Source organism: Mandrillus leucophaeus, unplaced genomic scaffold, assembly GCF_000951045.1.
Source record: "Mandrillus leucophaeus isolate KB7577 unplaced genomic scaffold, Mleu.le_1.0 Scaffold1260, whole genome shotgun sequence".
Classification (NCBI taxonomy): domain Eukaryota; kingdom Metazoa; phylum Chordata; class Mammalia; order Primates; family Cercopithecidae; genus Mandrillus; species Mandrillus leucophaeus.
In genome coordinates this window covers 165,063-181,675 of record NW_012100988.1, presented here as the reverse complement: position 1 = coordinate 181,675, position 16,613 = coordinate 165,063, and the positions used below count along the sequence as shown (strand labels likewise).

Here is a 16,613-nt window from a genome sequence, read left to right as displayed (position 1 = left end):
ACTCCTGGACTCAAGCAATCTTCCTACTTCAGCCTCCCAAAGTACTGAGATTACAGGTGTGAGCCACCATGCCTGACTACAACTCAATAATAATAATAAAAAAGATTCTATCAAAAATGAGCAAAGGATTTGAATAGATACTTGAATATATACAAATAGCCAATAGCATATGAAAAGATGCTCAAAAACATTAGTATTAGCAAAATAAAGTGAAAACAACAATTAGACATCACTTTACCCCCATTAGAATGTCTGTAATTTTAAAAGGTGAATACCACCAAGGGTTGGCAAGGATGTGGAGGAATTGCAACCCTTATACATTTTATCATACATGCAGGTAAGAATGTAAAATGGTAGGCTAGGCACGATGGCTCATGCCTGTAATCCCAGCCTCTGGGAGGCCGAGGCAGGTGGATCACCTGGGGTCAGGAGCTCGAGACCAGCCTGGCCAACATGGCGAAACCCCGTCTCTACTAAAAAATACAAAAATTAGCCAGGCATGGTGGTGCATGCTTGTAATCCCAGATATTCAGGAGTCTGAGGCTGGAGAATCACTTGAACCCAGGAGGTGGAGGTTGCAGTGAGCCGAAATCACACCATTGCACTCCCACCTGGGCGACAGAGCAAGACTCCATCAAAAAAAAAAAAAAAAGGACGTAAATGGTACAGCCTCTTTAGAAAACAGCTTGATATTTCTTCAAAATATTAAAAATACAGTTCCTATATGACACAGAAGTTCCATTCTTAGATACATACTCAAAACAAAGAAAACATGTCTACTCCAAATCTTGCACATAAATAGTCACATAATCACTACTCATAATAGCCAAAAAAATGGAAATAACTTAGATGTTCACTCATTTGTAGATAGGCAAGCAAAATATGGTGTATCTATACAATGAAATATTATTAATCAGTAACAAGAAATCAAGTACTGATACATGCTACAACATAGATGATCTAGTACTGATATATGCTACAACATAGATGATCCTTGAAAACATTATGCCAAATGAAAGCAGCCAGATACAAAAGAGCACATATTGTGTGATTTAATTTTATGAAATGTCCAGAATAGGCAATCTATGTAGACAGAAAATAGATGAGCAACGGCTAGGGCTCAGGAGGTAGGAACAAGCTGGAAGTGATTGCTAATGGGCAAAGGTTTTCCTTTTGGTGTTCTAAAAATGTTCTGAAATTTAATTGTTGTGATAGTTGCACAACTCTATGAATATACTAAACACTACCTAATTGCTCACTTTAAATAGGTAAATTTAGTAACCTACTTGATAAATGCACTCAGAGGTGGTTGGTTGGGCAACCATGCCTGAAATTTTGACATTAACCCATTTAACTGGGATCACGTAGATACATGCACAATGCAAATATGAAATGGCAAAAGGAACAATGTGGAAAACTGTCTTGGCTGCCGTGACAAAAAGACACTCACTCGTATGTGGGTCTGGTCTGGGACCACCCGTACAGGCTGTGCACGTTGTAGTGTTTCACGGGGGAGCCGTCTGGCAGGACCTGCTGACTCTCCATGCACAGGGTCTTGCTGTTCAGGCCCTTGTCCCTAGATTCCAAATCTGAGGGGAAATGTCGAGTTATTTCCTAAACAACATAATTTGCACATTCACTAGAAACGCCCATCATTTTGGCATTTCTTTATTTCAGTCAACAACTTTGTTACAAGTAACAGGCCCAGTTTTATGAGTTTTTAGTCTATAGAAAACAACGTTCTGTGTCTTTGTAACTAATGAAGGGTAAGGATAAAATATGGAGCTGGGAAAAGCAGCTCCCCTTCTTTTTGCACCAACTCTGATTTAATGTATAGAGTGTTGTCATAGCCCTTTTGCCAACATAATAAACTTCTTCATTGTTAGGACTGTTTCTTCCACTAGATGGTAATGTTCTCCAGGGAATAAATCTTATTTCAATCGTTTTTTTGTATTTGTGTCTCTAGATCTTTCTGATATGACAGCATTTGCTTGACACATAAGTACAGATGATCCTCAACTTACAATGTGATTACATCCCCATGAACCCATCACAAGTTGAAAATATTGTAACTTGAAAATGCATTGAGTGGACCTAACCTACTTTAAATGTGCTCAGACACTTACATTAGCCTAAGATGGGCAAAATTATCTAACACAAGGCCTGTATTAAAACAAAATGTTGAATATCTCTTGTAATTTACTGATCGCTATAGTGAAAGTGAAAAATAGAATGGCTATTTGGGTTCTCAAAGCTCGTTTCTACTGAATGTATGTCACTTTCTCATCGTTGTAAGGTTGAAAATCATAAGTCAGACCATTGCAAGTCAAACACCCTCTGCATTAAATTAATGAAGGAGACAATGAATGAATGAATGAATGAGTGAGTGAGTGAGCAATGGGCAGCATAACAGTGATGTAGACATCAAGAAACTTGGATTCTAGATTCTGTCCCAAGATTACTCGTATAGTGTCTTTTGTTGTTGCTGTTTTTCTGTTTTGGGGTGTTTTTTTTGTTTTGTTTTGTTTTTGTGTGTGTGTGTGGGTCTCACTATGTTGCCCAGGCTGGTCTCAAGACTCAAACTCCTGGTCTCGAACAATCCTCCCACCTCAGCCGTGGTACCGTACTTTTAGGAAGTGAGTCATTTCCTTCCTTGTTTCTCTGTTACATTAGATGATTCAACTTTCTGAGATCCTTTTGACCCCAACATTTTATTTTTGTTTGTACCACAGGATGACCAAGAAATATGCTGCATCAAATGTCTGTTTACACGGGCAGAGAGACTTCAGAAACTAAGTTTTAATTTTCTAATCCAAAGAACATCTCTGTAATCCTAGCACTTTGGGAGGTTGAGGTGGGCGGATTACCTGAGCTCAGGAGTTCAAGACCAGCCTGGCAACACAGTGAAACCTCGTCTCTACTACAACACAAAAAATTAGCTGGGCGTGGCAGTGTGTGTCCATAGTCCCAGCTACTCGGGAGACTGCGGCAGGAGAATTGCTTGAACCCGGGAGGCGGAGGTTGCAGTGAGCCAAGATTGCACCACTGCATTCCAGCCTGGGCGACAGAGTGAGATGCCGTCTCCAAAAAAAAGAACATCTCTCCGTGTGTGTGTGTGTGTGTGTGTGTGTGTGCGTGTGTTAGGGTTTATTTAAAATTATAGCAATCCGTTCATAGTTATCAATGGAATCAAATGTATCACACATTGTGTGGCTTCTTTCACACCACATCATGTCATTATTTCTTGCTTGATTAGGAATTCGTTTATCTGCACTTATTCAAGGTTATCTTACTTGGGATTTCATGGCATGTTGGAGAATGCTTTCTGTCTTCAACATTAGACTTCACTTTGACAGTAAAAGGAAAACTTTTAGAGTCTTTGAGTAGGGAAGTAAGTTGATGAAGTAATTATTTTACATACATGGCATATAGGGTGGGTTATTTAGCATTTCATCGCTGCAGCCCCTGACAGATCCATTCACAAAGTTTGATGGCTCATTCATATCCTGAAATGAGTTAACAAAAAAAGATCCCATCATGTCAGGGGCAGGATGGCTTCGGTTGTAGAGGACACTACCTCAGGGAGATGACTTTTGAAACCCTCACCTCAGCTGGTGGTTTAGTTCACTGTGTTTAATCCCTGGCATTGACCTAAATGGACTCTAAAAATGTGTAGTTTAATTCCTGGCATTGACCCAAATGGACTCTAAAAATGTATATCGGCCAAAGTGGAGTGCTAAACTCCTTCTTGCTTACCTGGCATTTTAAAACTTACAAGGATTGTTTTATAGTGGCAAAAATAGTGAGGTACTGCTGGATCCAGGACCTAAGGAAATCTCTTGATACAAATCCCCAACAGAGGTAGCCCATCTTTGTTTTTCTGTGCATGGATTATTCACTTTTTAATCTGTGGACAGAGGTTACTATTATCTTCGTCTATTTTACCTTAGTCCAATCGCTTGGACTAATTCTGATATTGGCATAGCCCAAACATGAGGAGAGTTATCTCACTTTCTGCCATAAATATATTTCTGAAAAGCTGTACATAACTCAGAAACAAGTTTGGAAATAAAAATGTGCTTTGGGGAATTTATTACTTAAATGCAAGGAGTAGGGGCTCCTAAGGGAATGCTCGCTTCACACTTAGACAATGGAACAGTTAAATTTTTGAATGCCAGACTATTTTAAATAGGACATATTAAAGACAAATGAAAGTACTTGAGGAACTATTCACTACTTTGAATTACCCAGCTATAGCTTTCCCTCCACTGGAAAAACAAATATGACCCCAGAGTTCTCAGTGTATCTTATTCTCAAAGCTGCCCACACCTCTTCACTGTCTGATTTGCCTGCTTGAGTTAATTTGTGTCCTTTCACATGTCTACTCTGTGCCTAACTATCCCAAAGGTGCAGATGGCCAGGAAGGCCCCACGAGTTTCAGTGGACTTTTGTCCACTGAATCACAAACTTCTTCCAGCCTGACCCAGCGTTGAACAGCCCTTCAGAGCTGGCCTAGAGCTTGCTTAAGATTTCAGGCCACTGGACAGTGGGGAAGGAAATCAGGACAGAAGAAAACATAGATAGAGTTGCCCTTGGACATATATCCCAGGGACATCTCAGGAAGTCCTGCTTTTAAGTCCAACTGGCATTTACAACAAACGTCTGAACAGGCCCTTTAAGCCATTCCCTCAGAGTTGTCTGCCCCGGTACTATGGTGAATGCCTACTTGCTCTCAGCTCCATGCCTCACCCACTCCCAGTTCTGCCCTGTAAGACGCCCTTACCAAAAGCTTTCAGGTAAATTTGGCCAATGGCGGATATTGGCAAGAGATTGGAGATGGGAGGTGATTTCTCCCTCTCTCTTTTGCTCTGGCATCTCCAGCAGTAGCAGTCTCCTCTGTGGGTTCCCACTTCCACCAGACAATATGTCCCTGGGCAGATCAGCAATGGTCTCTGCTTCTCTTGGTCCCTGCATCTCGATTCTGTAACAGCATTTCTCCCTTTCATCTCTTCAGTCCTACGTCTCTGCTTTGCTAGTCTCTCCTCCCCATGTTTTGACTTGCTAATATTTCCAAAAAAAAAAAAGACAACCAAGGGTGCACTTACAATCCACAATCCGTCAAACTTCAGGCTCTTCTCTGGTTCTCGAGGGTTTGCATAGAGCTCTTCTATCTCTTTCTTCCACCACGCAGCTGTGCTATTACGAAAGAAGTCAGGAAAGGCAACGTAGGCCTTGTAGAGCTGTAAGAATAACACACACTGTCACAGTCGGGGTCTCAGCCTATCCAGGGGACCACAAATGGGAGACGAACAGGAATTTGTGCCTGCCCAGATCAGTCTCTGCTCTAATCTCAGATCTGCTTCTGTTGCAGAGTTCACAACAGAAGTAGAGATTGGGGAAGGTTGATTTCATTCTTTATTTTCTTAGAAGAAGGTTAGATTAAAATCCCTTTCAAATACAGGATTTGTTTTATAACTGGACATGTAATCACAAGACTGGTAAATTAGCAATGTCTAAACAAGTGAACTTTAGAGATGCAAATACTTTTTCTTTTTTTCTTTCTTTTTTTTTTTTTTACTTAAAAATCAGTGAATGTAGCAAAAGTTTTTCTTTTTCTTTTTTTTTTTTTTGGCAGGCCAGTTTAATTCTCAACATACATACTACTTGAAATTGCAGAAAAGATGCATATTCTATAGGCTACTTTTTCTGGATATTTCTATGCTTCATTATAGTTCGTCTTCAGAAAGACACTGGCTTAACTTAGAAAATCATTTAAAAAAATTTTTTTTTATTATTATTATACTTTAAATTCTAGGGTACGTGTGCACAACGTGCAGGTTTGTTACATATGTATACATGTGCCATGTTGGTGTGCTGCACCCATCAACTCATCAGCACCCATCAACTCGTCATTTACATCAGTTATAACTCCCAATGCCATTCCTCCCCCCTTCCCCCAGAGCAAACACATTCAAAAGCTAGCAGAAGGCAAGAAATAACTAAGATCAGAGCAGAACTGAAGGAGATAGGGACACAAAAAAACCTTCCAAAAAAATCAATGAATCCAGGAGCTGGTTTTTTGAAAAGATCAACAAAATTGATAGACCACTAGTAAGACTAATAAAGAAGAAAAGAGAGAAGAATCAAATAGACACAATAAAAAATGATAAAGGGGATATCACCACCGACCCCATAGAAATACAAACTACCATCAGAGAATACTCTAAACACCTCTACGCAAATAAACTAGAAAACCTAGAAGAAATGGATAATTTCCTGGACACTTACACTCTCCCAATGAGATCACTTGGACATGGGAAGGGGAACAAAAGATTTTTCTAAACCAGTCAAATGAGATGAAGGAGGACTATCATCCAGGGACAAGTAAACTCCAGAGTAGAGGGGATGCTAGATGACCAGGCTGAGATGAACAACTTTCCTTCATTCAACTGACTTGTATTTTCTTTTGTATGCAGATAATTTATTAAAATTCAGTCTGTTCATAATGGATTCCCCTCTAGTGAGAAAATGCAAGACTTTGGTTCATTATTTTTCAAGCGACATAAAGTTAAAATAAATCACAGCTCATTAAAAGCACACTTATGAGAGATTTCATTGATGATTTCCTTCTGCACATTTCCATGTTCACTGTTTGTTGAGCCTTCCACTCGAGGATCTCTTTCTGCCAAGAAACTAGTAGTGGATAAGCACCCTCAAGTTAGGGCTACTTAACTCAAGGGTTAGCTACTCATTCATCAGGATGAAAAACATAAACATCCAGATGTTTAGGGCAATGTTGACAAAAATGTATATACAACTGTACCTTAACCTGAGTTGCATGGTCAAGGGATCCATCTACAATTATATTAGGCAGATCTGGCCAAACCTAGAGAAAAAGAAGGGCAATTAAAACCTTTAAAGATTATTGCATACAGACTATGAGATATTTCATGTGTTAGACTCTGATGACTTGCATCTCCACAAAACGCTTGGGAATCTTTGCCATAAATTAAACTGTAAAGGCAGAATCTACAAAATTACATTGGGTCTCTTGATTCATTCCACATGTTTTCAAAATTCTATTTTTGAATTTAATAATTAACTAATTTCTTTTAAACATATCCCTGAACAACCAACTTTCAAGTGATTTCTCAGATCTCTGATCTCCTTGTCATAGACCTATAATAAAATTCACAGTAAGTGTGAAGTATGACTCTAAAGAAATAAGATTGATTTCCATTCACAACCCATAAACCTCATCTCAACACTTTTAATCACTATCATGACTTATAGGGGACTCCAAGTATATGTAGCATTAAAAAAATCCATAGCATCAACCAATTTTACCTGTAACTACCAGGACATTAACTATACACACCCTGATTAATTGATTCAATCAACAGACACTTACTGAGTACTTCCTGTATGACAAGCACTCTTCCAGGATCTGTATTTACTGAGATTTAAGTAAGAAATAGTACTTGTTTCCTAAGAGTTCACAGATAGTACATAAATGCTACACTGTATGCTATACTGAAGGCAATATTACAGAAAAGGGAAAACAGGAAAAACTAAAATAGTTACTAGCTGCTTCAAATGAGTTAAGATTTGAGTTGATCCTGAAGTGAAGATATTATCTGGGTAAGCTGAGAAGGTAATATTCAAAGTGAGCATGGGGCCAGGTGCAGTGGCTCACGTCTGTAATCCCAGCAATTTGTGAGGCCGACGCAGGTGAATCACCAGAAGTCATGAGTTCGAGACCAGCCTGGTCAACATGGTGAAACCCCATTGTTACTAAAAATACAAAAATTAATCGGGAGCGTTGGTGCACACATGTAATCCCAGCTACTCAGGAAGCTGAGGCAGGAGAATCGCTTGAACCTGGGAAGAGGAGGTTGCAGTGAGCCAAGATCACGCCACTGCACTCCAGCCTGGGTAACAGAGCAAGACTCAATCTCAAAAAAAAAAAAAGTGAGCATGGAATATGCTCAGAGCAGTAGGAAGTAGCATAGTATAATTAAGGAACAGAATTTGAATCTAGGCTAAAAGCTACTATCACCTGAAATCCACCTAAAATGCTATTGCTATAAATCAGACATATGAAGATGAAGACTGAAGCCATAAAGATGAATTAAAGGAAACAAGAGAAAGAGAAGAATCTATAGGATTTAATGATTCATTTAGATATGAAAGCAGATTAAGCACAATAGGTCAAAGATGAATGCATGCTTTGCATGTAGGTGGCTGAGAGATACAGATTTCAGTGTCATTCTAAAAGGGATTCTTAATGTTTATTAAGTGACCATGTGGAATAAATAAAGAGTGGGGACATCAGAGTATTTCCAGGCAATAGACAGTGCTCAATAATAATAGAGGATAAGATTTGTAACTTTGGTCTTATTAACGCTTATTGAGCTAATCAGCATCGGACAGATTTCTACTCATTCGTAATTTATTGATTGTCCAATATATTTTCCAATATGTATCAAGAGCTGTTTTATTTCAAGACATTGTGATGTTAATTAACTATAAGCACATTCCCCAAGCCTTACCTTTCCCCAGACAATGTCACTGGTGTCAGGCCATTTGATGAACACGTCATTTTCCTGTCCTCTAATGAATGGGAGATACTGTGTCTCATTGCCAGAAATGGCTGGGTCCTGCAGTAAAAGAATTTCAAACAGCAAATGTGAGGAAAACATCTCTAAGAAAATTTCTCTCCTACTAGTTGATAGTGCAGAAGGAAATGGTGAATCGCAATACCAAAAATAAAATGAATTAAAATAAAAAGCAATGATAATTTGTCTTATGTCTTACTGCATATATTACCATAGCCAATTGAAAAGAGATGGTGCCATGGGTACTCAACATAAGATATAAAACCCTTATGCGGGGCAATTTCTTTCAAAGGGTATACAAATCTGTGTCAACAAACGAAGAAGCCTTTCTATATTACAAAAAGTTACCACCCAAAGCTGTAAGTAATAAAATGAGAGGCAAGGGGACAATATGGCCAGCTAGATGCAGCTGGGAAGCACCTCTCCCACTGAGAAAAACCAAAATACTGAGTAAACTATCACACTTCAAACAGAGCTTTTGAAAGAAAACACTGACAGTCTATAGAGAAGCAATGCAAACACTGAGGTGTAAGAGGGAAAAAGCTGGAAATCCCACACAGAGTTGCTGAGTGCCAGGACGCTCCTGGAACTGAACAGGTCCTAAGGAAGGGGTGAGTGAAGGGACACTCCCACTGCACACATCCAGGATCCTAGCTACAACAGACCCCACAAACACCATAGACATTTGAATTGGTAAGAGAAACTGCCTGGAGAGTAGGCAGAGGCAGAGTTCAAGCCTGTGCAGAGACCAGACAGGGCATCTGCAGCAAAACACGACCATGGGGACCCATCTGCAAAGGTTCTCGATCTTGCTCTGAGTGGCTCTAGCCCCTGTTGACAGCTGAGCTGGGAGACAGCAGAATTGTCTTTCTTACAGAACCAGGGTGCATCTGATCTGCACGCCACCCCTGTCTGCCAGCCCCTTCCAAGGCCACTGCTTGGCTGCTCCCAAAAGAGAATGCACACAGCACAGCCTCCACTGCCCTACCTGAGTTCTTTGCTGGTGGCCTGGAAGTACTCTGACCCCTAGCAGAGCCAGTGCTTGACCCTAAGGCCAGAAAACAAAGCTGCAGGCCCAGTCCCAACCCACCAGAGTTTAAGCACACAAATCAGGATTATCTAGCTGAGATTGGAACAGGAATTAAAAGAAATTAAAGAATGTGTAAGCAAAAACTCAGTTGTATGTAAGAAACTCCAATTTCCCCTGAAGAAGAGAAAGGGCTGGAGTCCTTTAAAATTAACTCTATTTTTCTGTGGCTAGCGAGCCTTATCTCTCCTTTTCCCAGGCGTTGTGAAGACCCCGTTTCTCTAGCTGTGCAGATGCAAGGTCACTAGGCAGATAATCTCAAGTCGTAAAACATGTTGTTCCTTGAAAAGTAAGAAATAATGTAATGCATGTCTTAATTGAATAACTGTCTTTGTTTCTCACTTCTGTAATATGCTTCTCCCTGCAGAGATCTCTCTCTGCCCCACAAAATGCTTAAAAGGTAGCTTGACTCTTTGTTTGGGGTTCAGTCCTTTGGATGTTAATCTGACTGGGTCAGTGCACCTAAATAATTAAATAATTCCTCCTCAACCCCTCGGTCTCTCTGATTCCTTAATTATCCCGCTGCAAGATCTGTGGCTGAGGCTTGAGGAGAGGAGAAGCCCCACTCTCAGAACGCTGACGAGAGTGAGGTATGGGCTTGTGTGCTGGTGTGGGAATTGGGCATGCCTCCCTCTGCAACAGTGGTCTGGGAGGCATGTAACCTATTTACCAGCCACAGCCTCTGCCCAAGGGAGCTCCACAGCCCAGAACATCTAACAGACCAACAATCTGGGTGCAAAAGGCTTGGGACAAAACTAGATTGTCAGGGCAGCTACTGGGGCAGACATTGCAAGGAGACTCAGTCGGGGGAGAGCAAGCTGAGAAGTCCCCAAAGCCATCTGCTGTGCAGAAAATACTGGATCATGGCACCATATCAGCTGCACCCCTACAGCAACACTGCGGTGCCTGGGGACCTTCTGCCATTGAACCACTGCATCAACAGATCACCCCCAGACATACCCCACAACCCACTCCGACTCTGCCAAGTACAGAGGACCAGCAGGGAGCTGCAGTTCTTATGGTGACCTGAACTTTGGCTCAGGCTGCCCCTAAGAGGGAAGAGCATAGCCTGTCAGGGTTTCCCTTGGGGCTAACAGGCATGACATCAGTGATTAGGGGGGGCTTCCTCAAGCACCAAAAATCGACTTGGCAAGGGGGCCATCTCTGGATCTCCCATCTCCCTCACCCCATAGCACTATTGCAAATGTACTGAAATATGAAAGAGGCATGCAGCTGAGTAAGAGGCTATTTTCTGGTAATTACTCTTAAATACCATCTACTGTATTGTAACCTAAATTACACCACCAAACAAAATTATTTTAGTATACACTGCCTGTGAAATCCAATGCAGGAATTCAGCCACAGACACAGATCTCTGAAAGAGCCCTGGGCCTCTTAAAGCACCCAGAAATGAAGCCAATCAACTATATTCAACATACACCACAGTCAAACCCTCAAGGAAAATAAAGACTATAAAGGCAAAAAGCCATATCCAGAAGACAGCAACTTCAAAAAGATAAAGGAACATCTGCCCTCTCAGATGAGAAAGAATCAGCACAAGAATCCTAGCAATTCAAAAAGTCAGAGTATCTTCTGACCACCAAACAATTTCACTAGCTCCCCAGCAACGGTTCATAACCAGATTGAAGTGGCCTAAGTGACAGATATAGAATTCAAAACCTGGATGACAAGGACACTGAACAAGATTCAGGAGAATGTTGAAACTCAATCCAAAGAAGCCAGTAAAATGATCCAAGAGGTGAAAGATAACAGAGCCATTTTAACTGAATGGCTAAACTGAACTTCCTAAACTCAACTTCTGGAATTAAAACAAAAAATTATAACACAATTGCAAGTATTAACAACAGAATAGACCAAGCTGAGGAAAGAATCTCAGTACTCAAAGACCAGTCCCTGTAAACAACTCAGTCAGAAAAAAAAATATTTTTAACAATTTTTAAAAATGAACAAAACCTCTGAGACATATAGAATTATGTAAAGAGGCCAAATCTGGCTGGGTGCGGTGGGCCACGCCTGTAATCCCAGCACTTTGGGAGGCTGAGATGGGTGGATCACGAGGTCAGGAGATCGAGACCATCCTGGCTAACATGGTGAAACTCTGTCTCTACTAAAAATACAAAAAATTAGCCAGGCATGGTGGCGGGCACCTGTAGTCCCAGCTACTCGGGAGTTGGGAGGCTGAGGCAGGAGAATGGCATGAACCCAGGAGGTGGAGCTTGCAGTGAGCCGAGATTACGCCACTGCACTCCAGCCTGGGCGACAGAGCGAGACTCCGTCTCTAAAAAAAAAAAAAGAGGCCAAATCTATGACTCGTTCACATTCCTAAGAGAGAAGGGGAAACAAAAAATTATTTGGAAAGCATATTTGAAGATATCGTCCATGATAATTTCCCCAATCTTGCTAGAGAAGTCAACATGTGAATTTAAGAAATTCAGAGAATCCCTATGAAATATTATGCAAGATGATCATCCCTAAGAAACACTAGGAAAGTTTATAGCCATAAATGCCTATATCAAGAAGTTAGAAAGATCTCAAATGAACAATCCAACTTCACAACTAGAAGAACGATAAAAACAGGAACAAACTTACCCCAAAGACAGCAGAAGAAAATAAATGATCAAAAGCAGAGCAGAGTTAAACAAAATTAAGACTCAAAAATTCATACAAGAGACCAACAAAAGCAAAAGTTGCTTTTTGGAAAGGATAAACAAGATTATAGGCCAAATAAGTATAATCATAAATGACAAAGATGACATTACAACCAGTCCCACAGATATACAGAATATCCTTAAAGATTTTTATGAACATCTCCATGCACACAAACTAGGAAATCTAGAGGAAATGAATAAACTCCTAGAAACACACAACCTTCCAAGATTGAACCAGAAAGGAAATAAAACCCTAAACAGACCAATAATAAATTCTAAAATTGTATCAGCAATAAAAAGCCCAGCAACCATAAAAAAAGTCCTTAACCAAATGAATTCACAGTAAAATCCTACTAAATGTACATACAGCTGGTACTAATCCTACTGAAATTCCAAAAACTTGAGGAGGGATGCATCCCTAAGTGATTCTACAAAACCAGCATCATCCTGATACCAGTATCTGCCAGAGACAATAAAAAAAGAAAACTTCAGGCTGATATCCCTGATGAACACAGATGCAAAAATCCTCAACAAAAGATTAACAAACGAAACCCAGGAGCACATCAAAAAGTTAACTGACCATGTTCAAGTAGGCTTTTCCCCATAACACTGGGATGCAAGGTTGGGTCAACATAGGCAAATCAATAAATGTGATTCACCATATAAACAGAATTAAAAACAAAAGCCATATGATAGCTTCAATAGATGTAGAAAGAGCTTTTGATAAAATCCAACATTCCTTCATGATAAAACCCTCAAGAAATTAGGCATCAAAGGGAAGTACCTCAAAATAAGAGCTATCTCTGACAAACCCACAGCCAACATCATACTGAATGGGAAAAAGCTGGAGGCATTCTTCTTGAGGACTGGAACATGACAAGGATGCCCCCTTTCATCACTCCTATTTAACATAATACTGACAGTCCTTGCCAGAGCAATCAGGCAAGAGAAAAAAAATAAAACGCATCCACATAAGAAAAGAAGTCAAACTCTCTCTCTACACAGATGACATCATTCCATATCTAGAAAACCCTAAACACTTTGCCAACAGGCTCCTAGAACTGATAAACAGCTTCAGTAAAGTTTCAAGAAACAAAATTAATGTACAAAAATTAGTAGTTTTTGTAATTCAAGAAACAAAATTAATGTACAAAAATTGTAGCATTTCTATATATATATATAAAACATCAATAATGTTCAAGCTGAGAAATCTCAAATTAGAAATCTCAAGTTAGAAAGACCTCAAATTAACGATCCAGCTTCACACCTAGAAGAACTATAAAAACAAGAATGTTTTATAGTTCATCAAGAACGCAATCCCATTTACAACAACAACAGAAAGGATAAAATACCTAGGAATACATCTAACCAAGCAGGTGAAAGACCTTTACAAGAAGTGCAAAATACTGTTGAAGGAAATCAGAGATGACACAAACAGATAAAAAAACATTTCATGCTCACGGACTGGAAGAATTAACATCATTAAAAAGGCCACACTTCCCAAAGCAATTCATAGATTCAATGCTATATCTATTAAACTACAAATGTCATTTTTTGCATAATTAGAAAAACTATTCTAACATTCACATGGAACCAAAAAAGAGCCTGAATAGCCAAAGCAATTCTAAGCAAGAAGAAAAAAGCTAGAGATATCACATTACCCAACCTCAAAGTATACTATCAAACACCTACAATTATTATCTGATCTTCAGAAAATTTGACAAAAATGAGTAAGAAGGAAAGAATATTTTATTAATAAATGGTGCTGGGATAACTGGCTCACCATATGCAAAAGAATGGTATTGGACTCCTACCTTTCACTGTATACAAAAATTAACTCAAGATAGATTAAAGACTTAAATGTAAGACCTCAAACTACAAAAATCCTAGAAGAAAATCTAGGAAATGTTCTTCTTGACATTGGCCTTAGCAAATAATTTATGACTAAGTCCTCAAAAGCAATTGCAATGAAAACAAAAATTGACAATGGATCTAATTAAAATAAACAGCTTCTGCACAGCAAGAGAAACTGTCAACAGAGTAACAAGGTAACCTACCAAATGGGAGGAAATATTAGCAAGTTATGATTCTGACAAAGGCCTAAAATCCAGAATATATATGGAACTTAAATCAACAAGTCAAAAACAAACAATCCCATTAAAAAGTAGGCAAAGGACATGAACAGACACTTCTCAAAAGAAAACATACAAGTGGCTAACAAACATATGAAAAAATGCTGAGCATAACTAATACAGAAATGCAAATCAAACCACAATGAGATACCATCTCACTTGAGTCAGAATGGCTTTTGTTGAAAAGTCAAAAAATAGATGTTGGTGGGGCTGTGGAGAAAAGAGAACACTTAACACACTGTTGGTGGGAATGTAAATTAGTTCATCCACAGTGGAAAGCAATCTGGAGATTTCTCAAATAACTAAGAATTGATCTAACATACCACCCAGCAACCCCAGTACTAGGTATATACCCTAAGGAAAATAAATTAATCGCTCAAAAAACATATGTACTTGTATGTTTATCACAGCATTATTCACAAGAGCAGAGACATGAAGTTAACCCAGGAGTCCATCAATGGTAGATTGGATAAAGAAAATATGGTAAATATATATCATGGAATAGTACACAGCCATAAAAAGAATGAAATTATGTTATTTGCAGCAGCATGGATATAGCTGTAGGCCATTATTCTATGTGAATTAATGCAGGAACAGAAATGCAAATACCACATGTTCTCACTTATAAGTGAGAGCTAAGTATTGTGTACACACAGACATAAAGGTGGGAATAAGAGACACCAGAAACTACAAGAGAGGAGAGGGAGGGAGTGGGGCAAGGGTTGATAAACTACCTGTTTGGTACTATGTTCACTACCTGGGTGATGGGTTCCATCATACTCTGATATGGTTTGGGTCTGTCCCCACCTAAATTTCATCTTGAATTCTCATGTGTTGTAAGAGGGACCTGGTAGGAGGTAATTGAATCATGGGGGCAGGTCCTTCCCTGCTGTTCTCATGACAGTGAATAAGTCTCACGACATCTGATGGTTTTAAAAAGGGGAGTTTCCCTGCACAAACTCTCTTCTCTTGTCTGCCACCATGAGAGACATGCCTTTCACCTTCTGCCATGATTGTGAGACCTCTCCAGCCATGTGGAACTGTGAGTCCATTAAACATCTTTCCTTTGTAAATTGCCCAGTCTCAGGTATGTCTTTATTGGCAGCATGAAAACAGACTAATACATACTCCAAACCTCAGCATTACATAATACACATTTGCAACAAACCTATATATGTACATACTGAATCTAAAATAAAAGTTAAAAAAACTTTAACCCTGAATTATTTAAATAAACAAATAAATAAGATGTTAAAAACCCCTATAGGAATTTAAATATGACATAAGTGATTTTTTTCCAATGACATAGAAATCTATTTTTACAAAGAGAGTTGAGAAGTAAAAGAATGTATTGGTGTTTCTCCATACAATTCTTGAGAAAAACTTTTGCTAGTGTTTGGAAACAACTCCTGGAGATAAACCAGGTTAATAAGACTTAATCTTCAAGCAGAGAGAGCCAATTTATTGTGTTTCCAGAGTATAATAGCAATATTCCTCAAAAACGTGAAACTTCTTTATTGCCCTCTGTGTCCCAATGTGTCTATCTAAAGTAGCTTCTCCTGTTCACTCCATCCCATACCTGCCCCAATTATTCTCTATAATATTATGCTGTTTCACAATTGTCATATAAATCACTACTGTCTGAAATTATCTTTTCAAATGTGTATTGGCTCTCTCCCTCCATTAGAATAAAAACTTTGTAAGAAAAAGGGCACTGTCTTGCTAATTTAGACTATGCATGCACCCTCACACATGCACACACAACTTGTAGAAGAGTGGTTTTCAAATATTGTGTTCAATAAATACATGAATTAGTAAGTGAACAAAAGTCACCAAATAATGCTGTAATTTTTTGGAAGCTAGAAGGGAGAATCATTTGCAGATAATTACCTCTGCATTTATCAAGACGCAGCTTCCTAGTAATATAATAAATTGGTATTCTGGATCTTAACTCAATTGTAAGTTCAAGAAGAAATGTCACCTGAGCCTTACCATTTCTGAGTGATGATACAACGTAAGAGATTTTTGAACCCCCTGAGGTAAAGATGAGACTAAGATACAGCTATTTTTCCTGAGACATAGCCTGAAACAGTAAGATGCCCCTTTT

At 39.2% G+C, this 16,613-nt stretch overlaps 1 protein-coding gene across 1 annotated transcript in view; it reads right to left on the bottom strand.

Annotated features, from left to right (window-relative positions):
* MGAM2 (maltase-glucoamylase 2 (putative)) overlaps positions 1-16,613 on the bottom strand; it is a 106,676-nt gene that overhangs the window by 32,177 nt on the left and 57,886 nt on the right. The window contains 5 exon segments of the mRNA XM_011972033.1: positions 1,451-1,589; positions 3,422-3,506; positions 5,106-5,240; positions 6,824-6,886; positions 8,553-8,660. Of these exon segments, the coding sequence (XP_011827423.1) occupies positions 1,451-1,589; positions 3,422-3,506; positions 5,106-5,240; positions 6,824-6,886; positions 8,553-8,660 (530 nt within the window).